This window comes from Botrytis byssoidea, assembly GCF_014898295.1.
Source record: "Botrytis byssoidea strain MUCL 94 chromosome Unknown BBYS_018, whole genome shotgun sequence".
Classification (NCBI taxonomy): domain Eukaryota; kingdom Fungi; phylum Ascomycota; class Leotiomycetes; order Helotiales; family Sclerotiniaceae; genus Botrytis; species Botrytis byssoidea.
The window spans coordinates 22,685-44,583 of record NW_024065859.1 but is presented as its reverse complement, the minus strand read 5'-3'; the positions used below and the strand labels follow the sequence as shown (position 1 = coordinate 44,583).

The window sequence follows — 21,899 nt, the reverse complement described above, 5'->3', positions numbered from 1 at the left end:
GCTGACAGGGAAGATTTTGTAGATTTTTTGGGCTTTGAAAGAGGGTTATAGTGTGAGGAGACGGGAGGGAAGTGCATTGGTGATTGAACACATCGATGGGCGATGTGGACTGGGAATTTTAGTTTAACATAGCCACACATAAGACACGAGGGATACATATGAGCATTGGCATTAAAAATCACTCATGAGCTTTTTTTAAGGATGATATTATTATTTTCTTCGAGGAATACGAAAGTTAATGGTTGATAACAGTGTAGAGGATGATTTAATGTTGTTGTTTCTACCGAAGAGATAATACAGAAAGTATTTTTAAGTGATAAGCATTCGATAGCATTGGTGACAGAAATTGTATTAGATACAAGTGACAGGGTACGAGAAGATTGCATGATGTAGTTGATGGAGCTTGTTCATCAACACAATTATCTTCCTCTCTGCCCTATTTTCCCCCTATACTCATAGGCAGCTTAAAGCAACTTATCCTCCCATATCAAGCTCTAGACTATCCTAATTACCAATTCTCAATCTAAGCACCACCCATTGCTGCGCTCATGAAAAGCTTCTCCCTCTTCATCAACAAACTCAACACTACAGTCATCGCTCCCGCCGTAATAACCATAGCATATGTCTTGCTCATACTCTCCACAATCGCCTGAATGACCTCCTTTTGCTGCATCACTGTCAAATTCTTAACAAACTCACTACCCGCACCCGCAATCGCCTGCTGAATCTCTGCAGCCGGTAGATCGGGCAGAATAGCTTGAATCTTCTCTTGACTTCCATTGAGGAAGACGGAATTAGCAATTGCGAGAGCGATCGTTACACCGCCTACTTGTGCACAGGTGATGAAGCCGACGGCGGAAGAAACTAGTTCTTCAGCAACAACGGCTTGGGCAACGGAAAAGGAGGCTTGAGCGAATAAACCGACACCGAAACCGATGAGAATGGTGAAGCCGTAGATTTTGGCAATAGAGGTATCGGGGGTAACGTCGGCGAACATGAGGGCTCCGCCGATGAGGACGAAGATTCCACCTGCAGTGTACCATGGCATGTAGTAACCGTATGCGGAAAGGATGGCACCGTTGGATATGACGGCAAATATCATCAGAATGATGAATGGCAGAAGCCGTACGCCTGCTTCGAGAGCCGAGTCGTTACGGGTGAATTGGAAGAAGATTGGAATCATATAGATAGGGATGAAGATGGCGGTTCCTCCAGCAGATGTCATGGCGAAAAGGATAAGCATTGTTCTACTCTTCAAAAACTCGATAGGAAAGATTCTACGGCTGGTCGTGGTGAAAATAGTAAAGACTTGTTGGATACCGAAGATGATGAACAAGATACCTGAGCAGACGAACAAACCGATAATTTTCCCAGAGTTCCAGGGGTAAGTTACACCGCCGAATGAGACGGCCATGACACCAGAGACAAAGGCTCCAATAATGAGTATGCCACCGAGGTAATCAACCTCTTTTGCGCGATGGAGGAGTGGAACACCCGGGCGGGGATCATAATTTGGTAGGAGAAATAAGTAGACTGGAGCGCAAGCTGCGCCAATGCAAAGATTGATGTAAAAAGCCCAACGCCATCCTGCAGAGGAATCTGTGAATGCACCTTTGATATTGTTAGTACAATTTTTCGTCTTAGTCAATGAAGGACGAGCATGAACCTACCTCCGATAATCGGACCAATTACAGTGCCTAAACCCCAAGTCATTCCAGTACCTCCAATATAAAGCGGTCTCTCATGGATAGTTGTAGAAGCAGCAAGTAGTGTCATAACACCCACATACGCACCACTACCACCGAATCCACAAAGTGCCCGTCCAACAATTAGAGCAGACATATTGGGAGCACCACCGCACAACGCAGAGCCAGCCTCGAAGATAATAATTGAAATGATATACGTCCATTTCGCATTGAACTGGCCAAAGATCTTTCCCCATACTAGATTCGTACTAGCTGCACCGATGAGGAAGCCCACACTAAGCCACGAAAGTTTACTAACATCATTGAAGGTAACAACGATGTCAGCTTGAACAACTGCCACAATGGTGTTATCGAGAGCGAAGAGGAAGCTGGAGGAGAGTATTGCGGCAACCACCAGAGCCCACCTCCAACCTGTAATATCTCGTACTGGAGGAGCATCCTCGGTTTGTTTAACTTGTGCTTTTTCTTGATCGATCTCCGAGATGGATGCCATTTCAGAGGAGATGCCAGTTTGGTTGGGTGGAACGTTTAGAGACTTTGCTGAAGTAGCAGAAGACTCTGCAAGTTTCTCCGATGTAAGATCCGCCATGGTTTAAATCTATTTGAGCGTGTCAGTCCAATATATCATGATATCTCTAGCAATGAAATATAACTCACCTTTCAGTTGAAGAGTTCTAGAGACTTTGTGAAACTATGTTGAGAACTACCTACCGTACATCTCAGTCCTCAAACATGGAGATGGTCACACAATATATAACATTCCAAGGGGAGCCGAGAGGCATGCTTAATTCTTGGGAGACAAGGGTCGGAGAATGAAGAAGTAAATACTTGACTGTGCTTCATAAGCCGTGAGATTCATGAGAAAGCCTTTGCCGTTTTAGTCGGCATGACTCTTAAATTTCAAGTGAGAGTTCTGAGAAGCGTCTACTCAGCGTCAACATCAATGCTCCTTTCTCCATAATAGTTCTGAACTTGAGCCAGTTGCCATCCAAACATGGAATCAATAGTCGTAGAGGATCAAGGGTTATTCTATAGTGCTTACACTGGAAGCGATGGACCCGCAAGGCCATAGCTATTGACCTACGATGAACTAGAGAACACAATCAATATCAAGTTAGAAATCGACCCAACTGATCGGACTCCATAGACTTAGAATAGTCCGCGCGGAAGAAATGTTAGGCCGGAGGTGATACCGGATTTAAGAACAAACACCAGAAGTGGAGGAATTAAAAGATATCTGATCGGATTTTGGGCTACATCCGAAATGCGGAGAAGTTCGGCGGAAGGATTCAACAAAAAGAAAGTAATCGTCAAGCAAAGTTGGAATAAAAAAGATGCTTTCTCAGCAGACAGCGGCTACGTACCTAATTTTAGCTAAAGAAATATCACATTTGCATTTACGATACAACTTCCATTGCTAGAGGTAATTTCGCTGGGGCCGAGTAGGGCTGGCATTCTTATCAGGACCAGATCCACGAAAGATAACTCCAATGGAGTCTCCTTCGCACGCGTGTGAGCGATATCGTCTTTCATTCATACTTCCAATAGCTGTGATACACATAGTCATCGATGGCACTATTCTCGATCGAATATCCGTACAACGTCCAGTACATGGCCTCAATTCTTCTGCCGGCATCTTGATTGATTGTCATTGCTAGTAGTTTCAAACAATCAGGTGCCAGACTTTAGCATGATAAAATTTCTCAATAAGTTTACCAGCAACTTTGTACGTAGTTGATTTGATACGTGTATTGACTCCACGTATTGCTGCTGACTGTGTAGATAGATTTCTGCGGCTCGTTGTGAAAGTATGTGGAGGATGGGTAGTATCATCTCATGAACAGCAAAATAGGGCTGAAATAAGGGGGAAACTTTGTGTTGTCCTCTTAAATAACTAGAGAAACGAACCAAACAGCTTTCGAGATTGAATTACAGCATTTCAAACATTGAGAAAATAACGTGAAATAGACATCGAACTCTCCGCTAGAAGGGCTGGATTGCTCAAGATTCATTAGATATCATCTTCGTGCGGGATTCCGTAGCTATCGCTACCATGCAATTGGACCTTGGTACGCCAAGTCTGTAGGGATCCACTGGATACTGACGCTGGAAAGGAAAATGTACGTGGTATCATCTTAAAAATCACGTCAGCACTGTCATTCCCTGACTTGAACCTTTTCGCTACGAAATTAACCTGCCATTAATATGCTGAATTAATAAATTGCGAACGTTCCCGGAAATTGTGATACATTCGATGCCAAAATCCAGCCCAGATGTGAACCAACGCGTCCATTGTTTCCTCATGGCTCCTCTAAACAGCCAGCTTTACTAAAATCCCATACTTCTCCTGAGATCTTTTGCTTGCAAGAGGCTGTCGAGTTATTGTTGTAGTAAGGTGAATGTTTGAATGTCGAGGATCTGAAGGCGCTGGGCAATTTAAATCGCATCTGCTTTCTACGACTTACATGTTGTCCCAAATGCCCTTACACACACATCAAGTCCCGCACTTGTGTAGAAACCCTCGACTTGCGGTCATATTTTTTGTACTTCTAATAGCGGTTCTGGTATCATGTTCAGCTTTGTGAGAAATTCAAGTGAGGAGGACATTCTGCAGATCGACAAATGGGCACCTTTTCTAGATGAGCCGCTTCGAAGAGTCAGAACTCAAAACCGGCATGGCGATTGACAACATGTCGGTATAATTCTCTACCGCCACGCCAAATGAAAATGTGCTAGTACTGGGTGTCGAGGCCGTCGTTTAATATCAGGAGGATATGGGTGATACCGTTTGATCAAATATTCGTTCTCCATTTGGACTGTTGATGAAGCGTTGCAAAGCCCTTGTGAAACCGAACGAATACTGCCGTGAGCTATAATGAGGTCCCAGATCGCATGCCTTTCTCTTTTCGCGATCAATTTTTTTTTGCTGTCGCCCCTTGTGCTCACGCTCACAGAGCTCTTCGTAATTAGCTTCAATTTATACTGATTATGAGCATTCACTTAAGGGTGATATTCGCAGCAAATCATCCTTGCCTTAAAATGGTGGCTAGAAGAGCTGCGCATCATATTGTTGAATCATAGCTTGCTTGTGAAAGCAATTGTTTGTTGATTGAAAGGTAGCTGTTCAGTAATACTCGAACGAGCTGAGGTACCAAGGTGAATAATATAATCACGTGGCTTCTTATCGATTCAACATCCCAGCTCAGGTAGGTACGAGTACCTAGGTAGTTCTAGACAGATAATGAGGTAAGGAAGTTCAGAGTTCAAAGTTCAAAGCTTATCATCTGCCGATGATATCCAAATGTAACCTTCCCTTTTGACTTTGCTACAATGAAGATTATTTCCCCTTTGGTATAATTCTCAAATCTTTTCTCCAATTGTGTTCAATGTTCCCAAAGCCCGATGTTTTCCCCTCATTTCATATCTCTTGCCCCTCCTCATTGATGAAGAAGAACTGATAAGGAATGATAAGATATGATCCAAGAAGCATCTACTATCAACGTATTATCAACCTGTATCGAATATCTTCAAAGATGAGGGGCTCGAGAGGGAAAGAGTGATGATAACACTTCCATTCATGGCCATTTTGTGGACTAGTGATGATCTTCAGATAGCATAGACCTCATACGTGCATGACCTACTTTACTGTAGTCCAGTATTTGTACTACAGTTCCATCATGTTGATGTCTGTGATCCCTTCATTTCTTCGTTATTCGTTCAATCATATCATCACCATACATTACACTTTTTTCACGGACTGCATCTTTCACTCGTCGACACCATCGCCAATCAAAGATTTCTTTCGTTTGCTTATCACTAGTAATATTTGGTCTTTTCTGTACTTGGGACAGTCGAAGTGTGATTGACTACCCATCAAAGTTATCATCTACACTATGGCGGACCCAGTTGATGAAAAATATCAATCTACCAACTCTGATTTAATCAAAAAGAAGTCACAAGACTTAGAGCGAAATGTTACCTTGGGCGAAGGGGAATTGCAAGATCCCATGTTTAAGCATGTTGATCCCAATGACGGCGATGAAGCGCTTAAAGCTTTTGCTGGACATGACGGCGAAGTTATTGTCATAACGCCAGAGATGGAAAAGGCATTGTTGAGGAAAATTGATTGGAATTTGATGCCGGTATGTCTCTTATTGAATAATGCCCATCGGAGTACTCATCGTACATTCACAGATGCTCTGTGTTGTGTATGGGCTCAACTATCTCGACAAGACCACACTTTCCTACGCGAGCGTTATGGGGATGAAAACCTCGCTCGATCTTAAGGGTGACAATTATCAATGGCTAGGGTAAGAAAGTTCTTAGTTCGGGTTTGATCACTTTGAGAAATTTGTTGATTGATCCATTGTACAGATCAATGTTCTACATCGGCTACTTGGTCTGGGAGTATCCCACCAATCTTCTATTGCAGAGATTGCCACTCGCTAAATGGTCATCGTTCAATATTATAGCTTGGGGTGGGACCTTGTGTTGCATGGCCGCGACAAGCAATTTTGCGGGTGCCGTGGCTGTGCGCTTCTTTCTGGGAGTCTTCGAGGCTGCAGTGACCCCTGGTTTTACTCTTTTTACATCCCAGTGGTACACACAAAGGGAGCAAGGCCTACGAACTGGAATTTGGTTCAGTTTCAATGGTTTCGCTCAAATATTTGGTGGTCTCGTCGCTTACGGCATCTCAGTTGGTGTTAAAAAACACGGATCGACCATTGCTTCATGGAAGATTGTATTCTTGGCCATTGGTTTGTTGACGGTAACTATCGGTTGCATATTTCTATATTTCATGCCGGATAATCAATTGAATGCCAAATTTCTTACTCCACAAGAGAGACTTATGGCTGTTGAGCGTATCAGAAAGAACCAACAAGGTGTGGGCAATAAACACTTTAAAATGTACCAACTGAAGGAAGCTCTCGCCGATCCGGTAACTTGGGCATTCGTATTTTATGGATTAGTAGCAGATATTCCTAATGGTAAGAAGGATCTCAACGTCGAATTCCGTTCGGCTACAGTCAATCGAAACTGACAAAACACAGGTGGAATTTCCAACTTTTTTTCCCAGCTTATCGTTTCATTTGGCTACACTCCCGACGAATCACTTCTTTACGGAACTCCGGGTGGTGCTGTCGAAGTTATAGCCCTCATTGCATGTGGTTATCTTGGAGATAAATATGGACACAGACTTTTGATCTCCATATCTGGTCTCTTGATAGCGATGCTAGGCATGATACTTATAGTTGCCCTCCCTTTATCCAACGACAGTGGTCGCTTGGCGGGCTATTACCTAACACAAGCTTCACCGACGCCGTTCACTGCACTTCTCTCCATGATATCGAGTAACGTCGCAGGTTACACTAAGAAAACAACAGTCGCAGCTCTGTATTTAGTTGCTTATTGTATAGGGAACATAATCGGCCCCCAGGTATTCAGACCAGCAGACGAGCCACGATATAAACCAGCGGAAATAACCATCATTGTATGTTATGGAGTGTGTGCCCTGGATGTGGCTTTCATTGCTTGGTACTACAACAGGATGAACAAGAAGAACGAAGCAATTAGAGCCGCGCCAGGTTACAGAAAGCTAGATAAACAAGAGTTTCTTGATTTGACGGACAAGGAAAATCACGAGTTTGTCTATGCCCTCTGATTCTACTGAGTTATGATGCCCTTGGATTTATATCAGTGCATAGACTTTCAGCTCAAGTATCATTTCATTCTTCTATTGCTTTAAACCTTTGGAGATGCATCGGGGAAAAGAGATAGAGCATACACTTAATCAGAAAGACGAAAGACAGAAGGCCAATATCAATAGGCTGAAGGAAAGCTGCGACTTAGTGCAACCCACCATATCAATTAGCATTGGTCACTGCTTATGTTGGGAAAATTTGTAGGAGTTAGACAACACACAAACTATGCCAGTGTACCATACCCATGCGTGCATCTGCCAAGAATTACCTCCTCGTCCGATTTTAAGCTTTTCTGCCAGCATAATTGTACCTCGGGGCTTCATCATAATCACAAGAACAACAGATAAGATACAATAGAATGTTTTCATTCATTGCATAGAATCTCGAATGGGGTACAATAATTTTCGCTCAAAGTGGAAAAAGATTGTTAGCATTATATACTCATGTTGACGAATTAGCATCAAGATAATGTTGCAGCCTGTGTTTTGGTGTAACCTTATAGAGATTATAGGATCTATGAAAGTCGCATGAGTGTGAGTAGCTGTGGATCCTAGGTGGCAATCATCAATAAATCTTGCAAAAGGAATCCGGGTCTATTCTTCCATCTGGGAATTTGGTAGGTTTTTGCATGTCATGCGGCGTCATGGGATTGGGATGACTGCATCGAGAAGGAAGATATTCGCAAATGCTGGGCACTGAAATAGATCGGATCATCTAATAGAATTGGATAGGGGAAGGACAACCACACCAGGAAAGTCCTAATGTGAGAATTTTACTTGGTTCTTTTACTGTGGCCCCGGCGAGCTGCGTGGTTAATTCACATGGAAAATCGCAAATCTAGAGACATGCAAATGTTCAATGTTGTAATCTTACAATCTTGTCCAAATTCAACACAGGCTAGAACTTCAAAACGTTCTGAAAGTGTGGAGAAATGAACGATTGGCCCGATACAACGCGATCAACCACTGTTTCTTCTTTGGAATATGGAACGAGATGCTTTATGTCGCGTACATGGGAGATGATCCATGTAACCATATGTTTAAGCTCCAATCGAGCATCACCTCAACACTGATGCCGAAACCATTCCTCTTTCAAACAATTTCTCCGAAGCTTTAATTCTGGCATTGCCAAAAGAATTCTCCGCTTAGACAATTTTTCAGATGCAATTGGACCGCATACGACAATATCTTGTTTCTCGTGTCTTCTTCAAGAGACATTCGTACCTAAAGTATGATTTTCTGATGCCAAGTCTAACCAGTGGCTTCGAGCAAGATAGCTGAAAAGGCGTCGTTCATTCAAGCCTCAATTAACTAGTTCTGGGGTTGGTGGGACCTGGGAGCGGACTATGCTTGTTTGGCGCAATATCAGGCATGCCTTTTTGGGTGGATTTTGACAGGGGGTAGAGATCATCCAATGAAAGTTCTCCAATTGGTCGGGCATCTCGTTTGGATAATATTTCTACGAGGTACGAACCCTACTCGTGTGCTTTTCACTCCTGTGGGCCGGCGAGGTGGTAGTTGGCCCCCGGAAATTTCTTAAAAAATGTCGGATAATTAGGACTATTGAGGGGAGGATTTTACCAGTCATTGGCATGCAACAGCTTTGTGCAACCTACCAGTTTCCGGTATTTTACTGTCTTGGAATGGATCAATGACCAGGAGGGGTAACCATAACCAACTATGTCTAGAATTTGCTAAATGCATCCCCATTCTCGTCCAGACTTTCGGGCAGGATGGTCTGTCGGAATATTTACCAGGCACTTCACCCTTTACCATTCCTGCCACTTTTCTGACCATTTTTTGCGATATCATTTCGATACTTCCCTGGTAGATACACTTCGAAACCCCAGTACATACATACATTTCAAAAAGCTGGATGCCTACCCCATGCCTGTAGGCCGAGAGTAAAACGCATAACAAACACTTCATTTGATTTACCAATATGCAAAGCATGTATATCTGTATGATGTGTCTTTTTCTAGTAAACCAAGGATGGTGGTAGTTCTTTCATCTAAGCTTTGGTGTCCTTCGACTCCAGACCTTTCTCTCGTCACTAGTGAACCGCTATTTCAGCCTCAACCCAGCCTCAACCAGCAACTAAAATGCATTTTCAAGACAAAGTGCATCGTCAGAGATTGGGCATGTGACGCTTTTGAGTCTGGTTTTCGTCAATTAGGACTTGGTATTGGTACTGGAAAGGAGAGAAGAAGATATGCATCTTCCTCAATTCATTGCCGCAGCTCTGGTAGCAAGACAATCTGTGATGGTGTTGCCTTCATCGTATTGTTCTCCTGACTGCCGTAAGTTCGATTTACTATTGTCAGATACTGTAAACAGATCAAAATAGCATTGGAGTAAAGGAGGTCACAAAACTAATGATCATGCAGCGACATGCAGAATCGAAGCATTGGCATTTAATAGCACGACGTCTTGTGCAGAAAACTCAAAATTTATCACCAGCTGTGGGAACTGTCAAACTTGCGTGTTGACCTATTCAATTGAAAATCCAGACGTCAATACCGATCAACAAGAGATAATACCTCTCATCTCCACGCAATTGAATAAATGTCTCAACACGCCGGGGAGAGGAGAGATACAGCAGTATGCATTGCAAGTTTCAAACTTAACAGCTTTGTATTCACGAATAGTTGAAACTGGGTCTTCTACGGCTTCTGGAGCGACAGCAACAAAGACGAGTTCTTCCACTACGACTGGATTAGTCAATTTGGTGACAACGCCTGCTAGTAGTTGGTCTGGGAGTTTAATGAGCGATTCGGGGGACTGGACAACCGTTTTGAGCACAGCTACTTGGGCAAGTGCTTATTTCAGTGCGCTCTCTGAAGGTATGAAACTATGCTCTCTCTCTTCAACCTTAAGTCATCTTGATTAATGTATCATTCTAATTCTAAAAACAGCATCTATATCTGCCAAGAAAGCATCCTCATATTCCAGGGCCTCCATAGCCTCTATGTCATCGACTCCAACCTCGGATTCCATATCAACATTAATTCCTACCCCAACTCCAGCCACGAACTCCAACACCAACGCTACTTTTAACTCCACTACACCCTTGACAACTGCTAGCACCACGGCCCCTTTGAACAAGACTTGGATAATAGGCCCCATAATCGGTTCACTCCTCGGCATGTCTACCGTATTCATAGTAATCTTCTTCACTCGTCGCAAACAACATCGCGAATTTCTCTTTCAACAACATCTTCTCCGCTCACGCCATATCCCAATCGATATAGAGCCCTATAAAAATTTCGGCGGCCTTCATAGTCCGGCAAGTACGAGTAGTCATAATAGTTATGGTGATGGATATTTGGGAACCGGAGGAAAAGCACAATTACACGGGGAGAGTATGGAGATGAGAGAGTTGCAGGGGAGAGAAATAATGGCGCCAGTGGAATTACCGGCTAGGGAACCGGTGGGGAGTGAACTGTTGACACCGATTGGGAAGAATTTTAGGAGGAAGAGGAAAAGGGAAGCGAGTCCTGCGTCGCCATTGGTTTCAACCGGACTTGAGGGTTTAGGCGAACAAAAACACGAGAAGGGGGTGACGGATATAGCGACTCTGAGTATACCGCGGATAGATTTACCCGAAGTAAATGCCAATGAAGTAAGAGACGAAGGGGAGGAGAACGATGAAGACGAAATTGTCGAGGAATTCGAATGGCCATTGCCGATGAGTCCCTTACAAGCATTGTTTAAAAAGACAGAGATGAGGGATGGGAAGGCAGACGCTGATGAGGTACGGCATGAGACTTATTATCATCCCTGAATAAGGCTTGAAGGAAGCTACAGAGAACATGAATAAAATGAAGTAAAAAGTCTCATGGAGAGTGAACTGCGGCTCAAAACGGGCGCCACAGGAAATTCAGACCTCTCTTGGTCCTGGATCCCACCGATGAGTTCTAAATCATTCGATCCAACAGAGATTCAAAATTAGAGGGGAGGATCACAACATGAATAAGGTTAAGTGCTGGTCATCCCAACTGCGCGAAAATCCCAATGTTAAAGATTCATACATACCGAATCTCAAAATGTTCGATCATTCCGAAACAAGCTTCAGAACATAACGAAACGGACCCGTACACACGAATCGCCTTGAAGCAAGTTCACATACCGTACAATTAATACCATACAATTATATTGTGTGACGTACCAACCAGACACAAAGGTTTCCACTAATACCAATACGCAATTGCATGTACGCTTGCAAATAATGCATTTTCCATGTCACAATAATTTATGTACCAATCAAAACGAGCAAGAGAGTGAGCGAATCAATACCCATATAGTATCAATTTCTAGCAACATTCTCACGGTGGAAGTGTTCGATTTGATTGTACTCAGATTTCCTATATGATGTAACGAGAATTTATCCAGCGAGAAAAAATACCATGCCTTGAGTTCTTGGTGCTTTCGTTCGCGAACTTGGCTATCTGAGATGACGTTGATGAGAGTTTGTACCAGGAGATGAGATAAGCTATTCGGCAATTTTTGTTGATTTCAAACGAACGAGATAATTATGCACGAGTTGAAATATAGTTCCATTTCCTGTGAACCATTTTACTGATTCCACTCACTCCACTCATCGACTTTCAATATGAAAGATCAGAACCATATCATGTGACCCGGGTCCATTAGCCACTTCATCTCCTTCCCCCCCTTAAATCTCTTCGAAAAACTCCCCCAACAATGCATTTGTCTCATCACTTTTCTCTAGTTGAATCCAATGACCACCTTCCCATCTTTCAACTCTAAAATCTGGAATGTAAGGTTTCATTTGCGAAGGAAAGTCGGCTCCAGAGCTAATGAAATTGGTAGACGTTATGAGGAGAGTGGGTTGGTGAACGATTGTGCGCTCTTTGGGGATCGCTGAGAGTGGAAATAGTTTTAGTCATGAATTGAGAGCTAATACGGAGGAATAAAATGAAGGAACGAAGGAAGAAGAGGGAGGGTGATAGTACCTTTGTCATCATCTTCGTTAATTCCATGAAGTTGCATAGTATACCAATTCTTTGCAGCGCCAAAGCCACCATTTTTCGGGGAGAATATATTCTTGAAATATTCTACGTCCTGATTGTGAGATGCCTTTTAGCATGGATACTTGCATCACGCTTTTGACATAAACCTGAACAGAATTATCTTCACTCACCTCACTCTTTACAAAATGCGGATATGGAGCCAACATACTCCCCTCAAGCCATTTGCGAAAACCGCCAGTGGCTCCCATATGTTCTTTACCTAGCTCATTGTCAAGGCTATAATACAATGACATAACAGATTCGGGCTATGTTGGTCATCTGTTAGAATTTTGTCTTTGGCATAACCGGAGGCGAGGGAGATTCAAAAAATCGTGATATCTTACATTGTTGTCCAACAACTCTGTACTATCCTCCTCATCCATCAAAAAGAAATATCCAAAGATTTCAAACCCGGCCATCTTCTTAACTTGAGCATTGATTATTTTCACCATTTCGAAATTGAAAGCCGGTCCATCAGGTGCCTGATATCCCACATCTAGAAACACTAATTTCTTGAATATTTCCGGATAATAGTTCACCATGCGTGAAAGCATAGCACTTCCCCAATCATGTCCTACACCTGATACTTTATGAGATGCAGAAATGGAGTGTAAAGAGAGAATTTCATATAGGTCCGAGGCCATGTCTTTGAATTTGTAGGAATGGGCTGACAGCGGCTTGGACGTGCCGCCAAATCCAAGAAGGTCAGGAGCAATAATTCCATAACCTTTCGCGGAGAAATAGCTAATTTGATGGCGCCAGTCATTGGAGGAGGAGGGAAAGCCATGGAGAAGAAGGATATATGGTTTTGAGGGGGATGAGGGCTGAATATGAATGTATGAGTAGGTAAATGAGCGGGTGGTGGTATGGGTTCTTGTTGGGAAGTTTGGAGATGCCATTTTGTGAGAGGGATTAAAGTTTGCCTGGAGAAGAATATAGTGGTAATTATTCCGAAGAAGACGTTGAATAAGTAGTTATATACACATACTTATTGAACGACATCAACCTCTTCATGCATGGCCAAATGATATATTTCCGGAAAGTGTTCAGGCGTACGTGATTGTGATTGGACACGGGGCTCGTGTCACCCAGAAAACCCGAGTGGGGTTATCGTGGTTCGGGTTTCAAAAGAGCCCGGAAAATCAAGGGTATATGTGGGGAAGGGATTTCCGAGGGATTTGGTGATAGGAGGGAGTAAGGTGGATATGTACCAAGATATCAGCATGTCAGCATGGTACAAATCCTTTATGTGGATGTCAGTGAATGAACATGTTGAGTAAAGTGGAGTTGATTGGCAATACCAGTATCTGTGTATTATTACTGCATCCGAGATGCATCACATCCTTCAGTTCCCGCGGAACATTGATATAAAAAAATCAAAAAGAGTTGGGATACATATCCCAGAGTCCCATGTAATCCTGCGACCAAGTGTCTTCCATTTCCATTGGCATAAAAGCTGACATAGAAGCCATTTGGTCTGTCTCTGACATTGGCTGTTGTTGCTTTTCTTGAAAGTCATCGATAGAGTTGGAAGCAATGGTAATGGGCGCATTGAATCCCGGCTTACGATCCACCCATGCTTTAAACATCTTCATAACCTTTTCTGAACACGTGAATATATTTTCGGAATCACTACTGGTTCTTTCCCAGGCGGCCTCGGCTTCTGATTCTTTCAGACTTTGTCCTAGCACATCCAAGATTCTTCCAGGCGCACAAACCCTCCTGACCATATCGGTATCCCATGCTGGATCTTTGAGCACCGTCAAACGATATAAAGGAAAGAAAACTCCTCCAAATTGTTTCCATACTGGAAGTGGTAAACCTATAAAATGTGAGGCTGGTGAGTTGAGGAGGATGTCAAACCAAGCTTTTATGGAGTTGAGACAGCAATGAAGTGATTCTATTCGAGAAAGTGAGGAATCGATAGATGAAGCTTCAGTGGAGTTAGGGAGATAGATAGCAAATTCGTGAATCATGACTTCCGCGCCGTACATTTGAAGGTTCAAAGCTCCTTGGAAGCTGTTAGCACATAGTTATAGGATTGAACTCTCTACCTCCGAGGTTTACATACTGTTTTCGTTCAAGTGCGAGGGTATCTTTTTTTTGACCTCCGCTAGTTGGGATTTGAGAGTCTGAATATAGAGCATGATAAGAGTAGAACTCCCAGGTTGGTCTGGCGTTCCATCGCGGATGAGATTTATATATGATTCTGCCGTCTTACGCACAACGTGTTGAAGTCGTACCTGGTTGATTAGAAGCTCATCAGATGGGTCTTTTCTTTCCTCTAGTTTTGATAAACATTTGTCAAGATAAGGACACCAGACTACGCCTTCTAATTTCTTGTGGAAGGTTGAAAGACTAGAAATCTTGAAGTTAGCCTTGATTGCTTTAGGGATCTATTTAGACGAACGTTGAGGTTAGGTAGTAGCAGGCTATAACTAGACGACGATGCTCCATATTTCGAGTCATTGGTATCTCCATCATTTCATGATGACGAAATTCATGTTCCAGCCCCAGAATATGAGACTCGTCACTAGTAGGTTGATGAAGTTGTAAATCAATCACAAGTGTAACGATAAGATTGGAAAATAGAGTCATGAATGGCGCGGTTCGTATTTGGTACTGGCCCCTAGAAAATAGTGAGTAACAAGGTTAAGCATTAAGACTATAGCTCACCATCCAACAAAACAAACCAAACCCAGTAACAGATCTAAATTCCTCTTTCCCTCCACAACAAGTTCCCGAGCTGCGATTTCTCGTATTACTTTGCCAAGTGTAATTTGTCGTTGAATGACCGTTGATGACATTGTCATGATACATAACCAAAAGAAGGGGCGCTCTTGTCGCAACTGGCAAGCAGTCATGCCATCTTGAAACTGTATGAATGGGAAATGGGGAAGGTTTCTAGTGCAAAACGAATGAAAGTATATTTCTGCTTCTTTTATTGTTGGTTCCGCGCCCTCTGGTAGAGTGTATGGATATGTTGGGCTTGCGCTCGATGCCGGTGTGGGAGGAAGATGAGCCGCACCTGAATCAATAGGTGCAACTTCATCGGCATCTCTCGCCGAAGTATTCACGGCAGTAGAATGTAAGTCTGATGCATGCTTATCAGAAGTTCGAACTGTGAAACTGTTGAGAGCATTCTCGACAGCTGGATTATTTGGTGAGATAGTCCGCAGTAAAGATACAAGCCCGTCTAGTCTTTGCTCAAGACGTTCTGCAGTCACGCGTGGTTTTTGTCTCCGTTTCACCGGAGCAGTAACGCATCCCTTTTTAAGCCTACCACATCTAGACAAGTTAGTCTACGGTGACTCAGAGACTTCGTGATAGAGATACCTCTCACAAATTCTTTGGTCACTACCAAAGTTACATTTAGTTTTTGCCTTGGCACAATTGAGACAAGCTCGTCCGTAGGGACCTGAACGTTCCGTTTCCGTAGAGTCTGTCATTTTTAATCACAAATTTATTTGGAATTGGGGAAAAAAGAAAACGAGAGGCAAATCATGAGGATGAAGAAGAAAGTAATTGTTACAATGGACATGAAGGATGCTGCCTCGCGGGACAGTAAAACTCCCGTGTCCATCGGAGCTCGGGTTTTGAATCTCCGATTTCTTTTTCTTTTATCCAATCAGCGGTCGTTCCTCATAGAACCGTCTCCCGTGCTACTCTCGAACTTCATTCTTTCAGCAACATTTAGGAACTACTAATGAGATTCAAGTCAACCTTGCGCTCATTAATACAGATAATAATCTTGGATATGAAGCATTGCCAGAATGATAGACCGGTAGAGCTCATTCCTTTGGACGCAATGCAGACTGTAGCTATCATCTCGTGAAATAAGTAATCGGTCTTCGGCTTTGGAATTTTGTCTCCCCCGCAAAGCTCTCTCTCTTTCTCTCTCATATGTCTACCATAAACGAGGTTTAAACAGAGCGATGCTATTCGAAGAAGTCGTCGTAGCTGGAGGTACTGGTGGGGTGCAAAGTTATACACACAAGCCGCCTCTAAGCTTCCAGAGTCCCCAAGCAATGCGTGTCAATGCGTGTCAATGCGAGCCCTATGTGAATTCCGCCTGTTTAATGGAAGTTTTTGGAGGCGATTACTTAATCCGCCAACGAAGGCGAAGTGAAGCACGTTATCCTCCATTCATCTTACACTAACCAGACAAATCCACATTCAGAAAAGTGTGGAAGCCGTTATCATCACCTCGGAATTATACATTATCCTTGCAGCTCCTTCTGCCGACAAAACCATTTGAAATACCCTACCGCATAGTTGCATCTGTTACAAGACAGTATATTGTAGATGTGGCGGTCATTAGCCTCACACTACCAACATCAGTTGTATGAAGACCTTGACTGCCTCCGATTGAAGTACCCAACGAGAATGTATTCCAATCGTTAATTGTATAAGATAACGAAAAGGAAAGCATTCTGTCAAAATGGTCCTTTTCCTCCTCAAAGGTTGTCAGGTGAAAGTATACCAGGCGGGAATTTCAAGCTGCCTAGCCGAACAACCGATTGAATGGTTGATGGTTGCTGATAGGAAGCCAGTGACGATTCAGTTTTTGTTTCCATGTTCAACGGCTTCGAAAAGTGGGTGGGATGGAAATCGATTTAGTTTTGGGGCTTCTAATATTCTAGGTGAGAACCCGAAGGAAACCCGTGTAAGACTGTTGAGCAAATTGTCCTTTCGTGTATGATTTTCAACTTAATCAAATTCGGGGGATTCAATTATTTACCTCTTATGTGGAGGATCAATACACTGGCATGCAAGTGAATATTGATATCCAATGGATAAATTATTCCGTAACCCTTTCCAGGCTCTCTGTGTAGAAAAGAATCCCCACAGAGATATGAATAAGACATGCGCCGATTCCCTTCTTTGCCCCCACCAACCCCGCATACTGTGCTAGTTCATACAAAGCTGCAGTCGTCGATCACACGTCACGTATCCAAGTATTGTATTCATATAAATTAGACAGGTTGGTAAAACAACTACGTCTTATATTTCAAACATAATTTTATAATATCACTAATCCTCAGAATCTATTCTGGCAGTCCCAAATATGTCATCCTCTTCATCTCTACTACCCCCAACCCCATTGTTCTCCTCGCTCCCTCTCCAAGCTAGTGGCCCCCGCGGCAATGCATGGGGTCTACATGGCCCTACCGACCAGCTCGGATGTCTCAATCGTCTCACTCCCGAAAACACCGTTGAAGCTGCCAAGGAAATAAAATACGGCATTCGAATATCTACCGACTGGGCTTTGGACAAACCCAAAGTCCCATGTTTTGGACGTGTACAGTTTGAACAAAAGATCATACATAAAAGTCCAAAAACTGTGAATGATGACGTGCTGGTATTGAATACACAAAGTAGTAGTCAATGGGATGGATTTAGACATTTTGGTTGGTTCTTCAGAGACGGATTCGAAAATCCGCGAATAACTTAATTGAGATTTTATACAGGATACCAAGACGCAAAGGTTTACTTCAATGGGTGCACTCAAGAAGAAATACACAATTCGACACGAAATGGAATCGACGGCACGTAATCTCGCACAAGGCCCCTATCCACACGGTTTACCCGCTGACAGCCTCTGCTTGTAGTCTGGGTAGAAAATGGCGGTATAGTCGGTCGTGGTGTCCTTCTTGACTACGCATACTGGGCCGAGTCCCAAGGTCGTACTTTCAACCCTCTAACAACAATCAAAATACCCCTATCTGAGATCAAAGCTGTGGCCGAAGCTCAGAATGTCATATTCCGTCCAGGTGACATCCTCTTTATTCGTACTGGGTATCTTCGTGCTTGTAAGTCTTTCCCATACTATGATAGAACTGATATAGAATCCGAGATTTCCAATAGTCTGGATTTCAACCCAAAGCTAAAATAAGACGCCTGAGTTTCTAAATTCAATTAGAATAAGTTTTGCAGATCGAAATCTACAACCCAGTGTACAAATCCAGACTATTGGTCATTGATCCTCAGTTTCATCTCTATTATATACTAACGCTTCTCCCGCCTCATTCAGTTGAAGCTCTGTCTTCTTCAGAAGCGGCAACACTCGCCACCGCTTCCGAAATGACAACAATAGGCCTTGATGCCTGCCCTGAAGTATTAGAATGGCTATGGAATCAAGAGTTCTCCGCTGCTGCTGGAGACCAACCCGCTCTAGAATCCCTTCCTTTTGATCTTACAAACCAACACTGGATGCACGAATGGCTCCTTGCCGGATGGGGAATGCCAATTGGAGAGCTATTTGATTTGGAACGACTGGGAGAAGAGTGTAGAAAATTGAAGAAGTGGACGTTCTTTTTTAGCAGTGTACCTTTAAAGGTATGTTTATGAGCTCTCTTTGGCATGGTTTATTGCTTTCACTTTAGTGAACTAGATTACCATTTGATTTGTGATGTGTCGGAAAGCAACCAAGTTAGGAGATGCATATCGGTAATCGAAATGCACATTCGATGCCAATGCTAACAAATGACAAGGTACCGGGAGGTGTTGCGAGTCCTCCAAATGGGGTTGCTATTTTATGAGGTATTACTGAATTCAAAATAGCAGTACATCCATTTCTGGTTATGGCAAGCTGCTCAAATCATTCGATTTGGTCCCATTCATGTGTCGAAAATCTTCCTTGGCAATGAGAAAAACGGATAGCTTATGATCAAACTCACCACCTACAAGATCCTGCAAGAGACAGTGCAATGAAAATGAGAACTTCCTTGAAAGTAAATTTTATGAATAGTGAATGTATGGCATAGCAGCTCGTTCTGAGCTTGATGTAGTAAAGGAAAAACGGGTATCTAAATTTCCGTGAGAGTGATTATAATCTACACTAATATATCCAATCATTATAAATCATACATCGCGTTGGGTTGCGTTGCACCCATTAAGAAAACTCCCCCTCTAACATGAATGTAACCTATAACAAGATTGCTATGACAGAGACGTCTTAGCTTGGAGACACTTCGATTGGGTCCGTCACGAACCGAGCCTCCAAAGCATCCCGTACTTCGAATTCCTCGAGTGCGGCCCCGAATCTACAATTGTTAGCTCATTCAGACCTGATATAAAGACAAGGGAACAAGCACACGTACCCGTAACATCTGACTTTAGGTAAAAGCTCTTCACTCATGCTCTTCAGGTCGATATCCGTTAATTCTAGAAATCGTGGATGTCCCAATACCATACCCCATGCCATAACCGGTGTAATCTCTCCATTCAAGTCTAACCTCTTACTCAAATCTAACAAATTAGCTAGATCGCTCTTGCTCAAGTCCCACGTTTTTTGTTTTGGAGCAACCCCATTCAATTCATCTGATTCATGACTATGTGGCAGACAATGCCCAAAAGGTATATCTGGGTGCATCTCCATATCTGGTTCTGGAGGACAAGTAGCCATTAAAGCATGGCCAGAGAAAAACTCTCCATCAGCATCGCCGGATCGTTCGACTAGAAATTGCATGTGATCCATACAGGGTCTCTCGAGTCTGATATCAGTATGTTGCCGTTAGCTATTGTCGGGGAGGCGATAAGAACGTTCTGGAGGAATCTTTGCCATACGTTAAAACAAAGTCAATTCCTGCTTGATCATAATCCACACCTTGAGCTTGTTGATGACCCATGCTGTTATCATTTCCATTGTAAAATCGGTGCGCTCCTCCCAGCTGAGGTGATCCAGCATCGTAATAGGTACTGTTTGGATTTGAGTTCGAAGAGTGGCTTAAAGGTGGAGGACTGAATGATAAAGAGCCTGGCGCATAACTGCCGGCCTGACTATCACTCGATTTATATCCTAAACTCGGATTATTTGTGAATTCGTCGACTCCTCCGCTGCCATTCCACGATATACCATGTTGCGCGAGGAGTTGCTTCAATTGTCGATTTTCTTCCGCGAGAGATTGTTTGCTTTGAGTGACGTTGCTAAAATTTTCTTTTAATCGAAATACCTCTTGCTCTAGGGCTTTGATATATAATTCCTTGCGCTCTCGGTGGGTTCTAGGAGACATTAGTGAAAGTCCAAATCCTATTCCTCATACCAGTATACCTCTGAGCTTGTCGATTTAATTCCTGCCTCCTTGTTAAAGCAGGTTTACTATCGGGTTTGGGTCCTCTTCTTTTCGGTGTCGAGCCGTCGACTGTTCTGAAATTTAGTTTCCAATTGGAATAAGTTGGGATGAATCTGGAGAATCATACCCCGCGTAGACTTCTTTTCTGTAAGGCCTTTGAGAAAACTTAAACTAGACGAAAGAGGAGATTTTCCTGCTTCTGATTGCCCACTGACATAATCACAATTGTCGGTTTCCGCGGTAGACATCGTGGCGTAATATGATAAAGTTGATGAGAAACCAAAGATATGCCTATCTTATCAGCGTTGTTGTTGCTGTAGATCTCAAGGCGTGCGCGGAGAAGCGATGAAGGGGCGAGGTTGTCGCAAGTTGGTTATTGATTGATTAGCAGCGTGTCATACCTCCAGTAACTCGATAGTATTCTCTGAAATTGGATTGAACAATTATTGATTTTGTCGGACGGACCATTAACTTCAATCTTTATTCTGGAAATTGTCCGCGGGGCAATGAACATTCGAAAGGCAAGTTCAATGATTGGATTGATGGAAAGGACGGGGCCGATAAATATATCCCCGTTATGATGTAGATATTCCTATATTGGCTTTTCAATGTTTGGTCGACGCGATTAAGTCTCTCTCTTGAAGATCATTGAGGGCTTTTAGATTTAAACAAGGTCAGCAATTCAGGAAATAAGTCAAGAACCAAGAACGAATACCCAAACGGAGCCGCGCACTGGCTCTCGAGACCGGGAAGGTACTACTAGGTATGCTTACATACTTTGTCGGGGGGCATATACCTATGATCTTACCCAGGTAGGCAGATCCACTATTAGTACTTGGACTGTGCTGAAGGTCTAGCCAAGGTCTTCGTATTCCATGAGCAAACTTTGGATATCGTGATTAATAAGTCCTGGCTAATTCCAACTATGGCTACCCAAGTACTACTAGGTAGGTATGTACGTAGGTAGGTAGGTACTCGATGAGTGACGAACTGGTATGGTGCCGAGAGGACTCGAGGTTGTATTCGGCAGCAGCTTGTCCTCGATGCAGATGGTCAGACATCAATATCCGGTAGAGATCATCCAATATACCGACAGGGCTGAGATTGTAAGGAGGGGTTGGAATGGTTATGGGAGAAATATACGAGAGAGACATGTATTTAGTTATCAATGGCAGCGTTGATGCATATGATTAAACACATGTTGAACGCTCGAGATGTATGAAGGCTCAAGTCAACTGCCACCCGTGGACGCCTGAAAGGGGAGGGAGGGGAGTCGGAAGCAGTCGTTCCGGCAAGTGCCACTCCGTTGTTGGAAAAAATTGGTAAAGTTGGTGTGGCGACCTACCCCTTCTGCATAGCCTGGGCGTACGGAGAAGAAGTTCTT

General features: G+C 43.2%; 7 protein-coding genes across 7 annotated transcripts; 3 read left to right on the top strand and 4 right to left on the bottom strand.

Annotated features, from left to right (window-relative positions):
- Positions 1 to 523: 523 nt before the first annotated feature.
- Positions 524 to 2,295, bottom strand: EAE97_008387 (uncharacterized protein; the record flags this gene model as incomplete). Its single annotated transcript, XM_038878902.1, has 2 exons — positions 524 to 1,611; positions 1,671 to 2,295. The coding sequence occupies 2 exons, from the start codon at positions 2,293 to 2,295 to the stop codon at positions 524 to 526; spliced, it is 1,713 nt and encodes a 570-aa protein (XP_038729984.1).
- Positions 2,296 to 5,599: 3,304 nt separating this feature from the next.
- Positions 5,600 to 7,368, top strand: EAE97_008386 (uncharacterized protein; the record flags this gene model as incomplete). The annotated part of the gene is made up of 4 exons (XM_038878901.1): positions 5,600 to 5,848; positions 5,901 to 6,016; positions 6,081 to 6,694; positions 6,758 to 7,368. 4 exons carry the CDS (start codon positions 5,600 to 5,602, stop codon positions 7,366 to 7,368), a joined length of 1,590 nt encoding a protein of 529 aa, XP_038729983.1.
- A 2,251-nt stretch (positions 7,369 to 9,619) lies between these two features.
- Positions 9,620 to 11,191, top strand: EAE97_008385 (uncharacterized protein; the record flags this gene model as incomplete). The annotated part of the gene is made up of 3 exons (XM_038878900.1): positions 9,620 to 9,707; positions 9,795 to 10,250; positions 10,323 to 11,191. The coding sequence occupies 3 exons, from the start codon at positions 9,620 to 9,622 to the stop codon at positions 11,189 to 11,191; spliced, it is 1,413 nt and encodes a 470-aa protein (XP_038729982.1).
- An 891-nt stretch (positions 11,192 to 12,082) lies between these two features.
- EAE97_008384 (uncharacterized protein) lies at positions 12,083 to 13,339 on the bottom strand (the record flags this gene model as incomplete). Its single annotated transcript, XM_038878899.1, has 4 exons — positions 12,083 to 12,291; positions 12,384 to 12,492; positions 12,572 to 12,706; positions 12,785 to 13,339. The coding sequence occupies 4 exons, from the start codon at positions 13,337 to 13,339 to the stop codon at positions 12,083 to 12,085; spliced, it is 1,008 nt and encodes a 335-aa protein (XP_038729981.1).
- Positions 13,340 to 13,816: 477 nt separating this feature from the next.
- EAE97_008383 (uncharacterized protein) lies at positions 13,817 to 15,889 on the bottom strand (the record flags this gene model as incomplete). The annotated part of the gene is made up of 5 exons (XM_038878898.1): positions 13,817 to 14,451; positions 14,512 to 14,798; positions 14,851 to 15,069; positions 15,117 to 15,728; positions 15,777 to 15,889. 5 exons carry the CDS (start codon positions 15,887 to 15,889, stop codon positions 13,817 to 13,819), a joined length of 1,866 nt encoding a protein of 621 aa, XP_038729980.1.
- Positions 15,890 to 17,508: 1,619 nt separating this feature from the next.
- On the top strand, positions 17,509 to 18,982 carry EAE97_008382 (uncharacterized protein; the record flags this gene model as incomplete). The annotated part of the gene is made up of 5 exons (XM_038878897.1): positions 17,509 to 17,851; positions 17,912 to 17,989; positions 18,053 to 18,253; positions 18,475 to 18,779; positions 18,935 to 18,982. The coding sequence occupies 5 exons, from the start codon at positions 17,509 to 17,511 to the stop codon at positions 18,980 to 18,982; spliced, it is 975 nt and encodes a 324-aa protein (XP_038729979.1).
- Positions 18,983 to 19,398: 416 nt separating this feature from the next.
- EAE97_008381 (uncharacterized protein) lies at positions 19,399 to 20,763 on the bottom strand (the record flags this gene model as incomplete). Its single annotated transcript, XM_038878896.1, has 5 exons — positions 19,399 to 19,486; positions 19,544 to 19,936; positions 20,010 to 20,444; positions 20,494 to 20,584; positions 20,643 to 20,763. 5 exons carry the CDS (start codon positions 20,761 to 20,763, stop codon positions 19,399 to 19,401), a joined length of 1,128 nt encoding a protein of 375 aa, XP_038729978.1.
- Between the last annotated feature and the right edge of the window lie 1,136 nt (positions 20,764 to 21,899).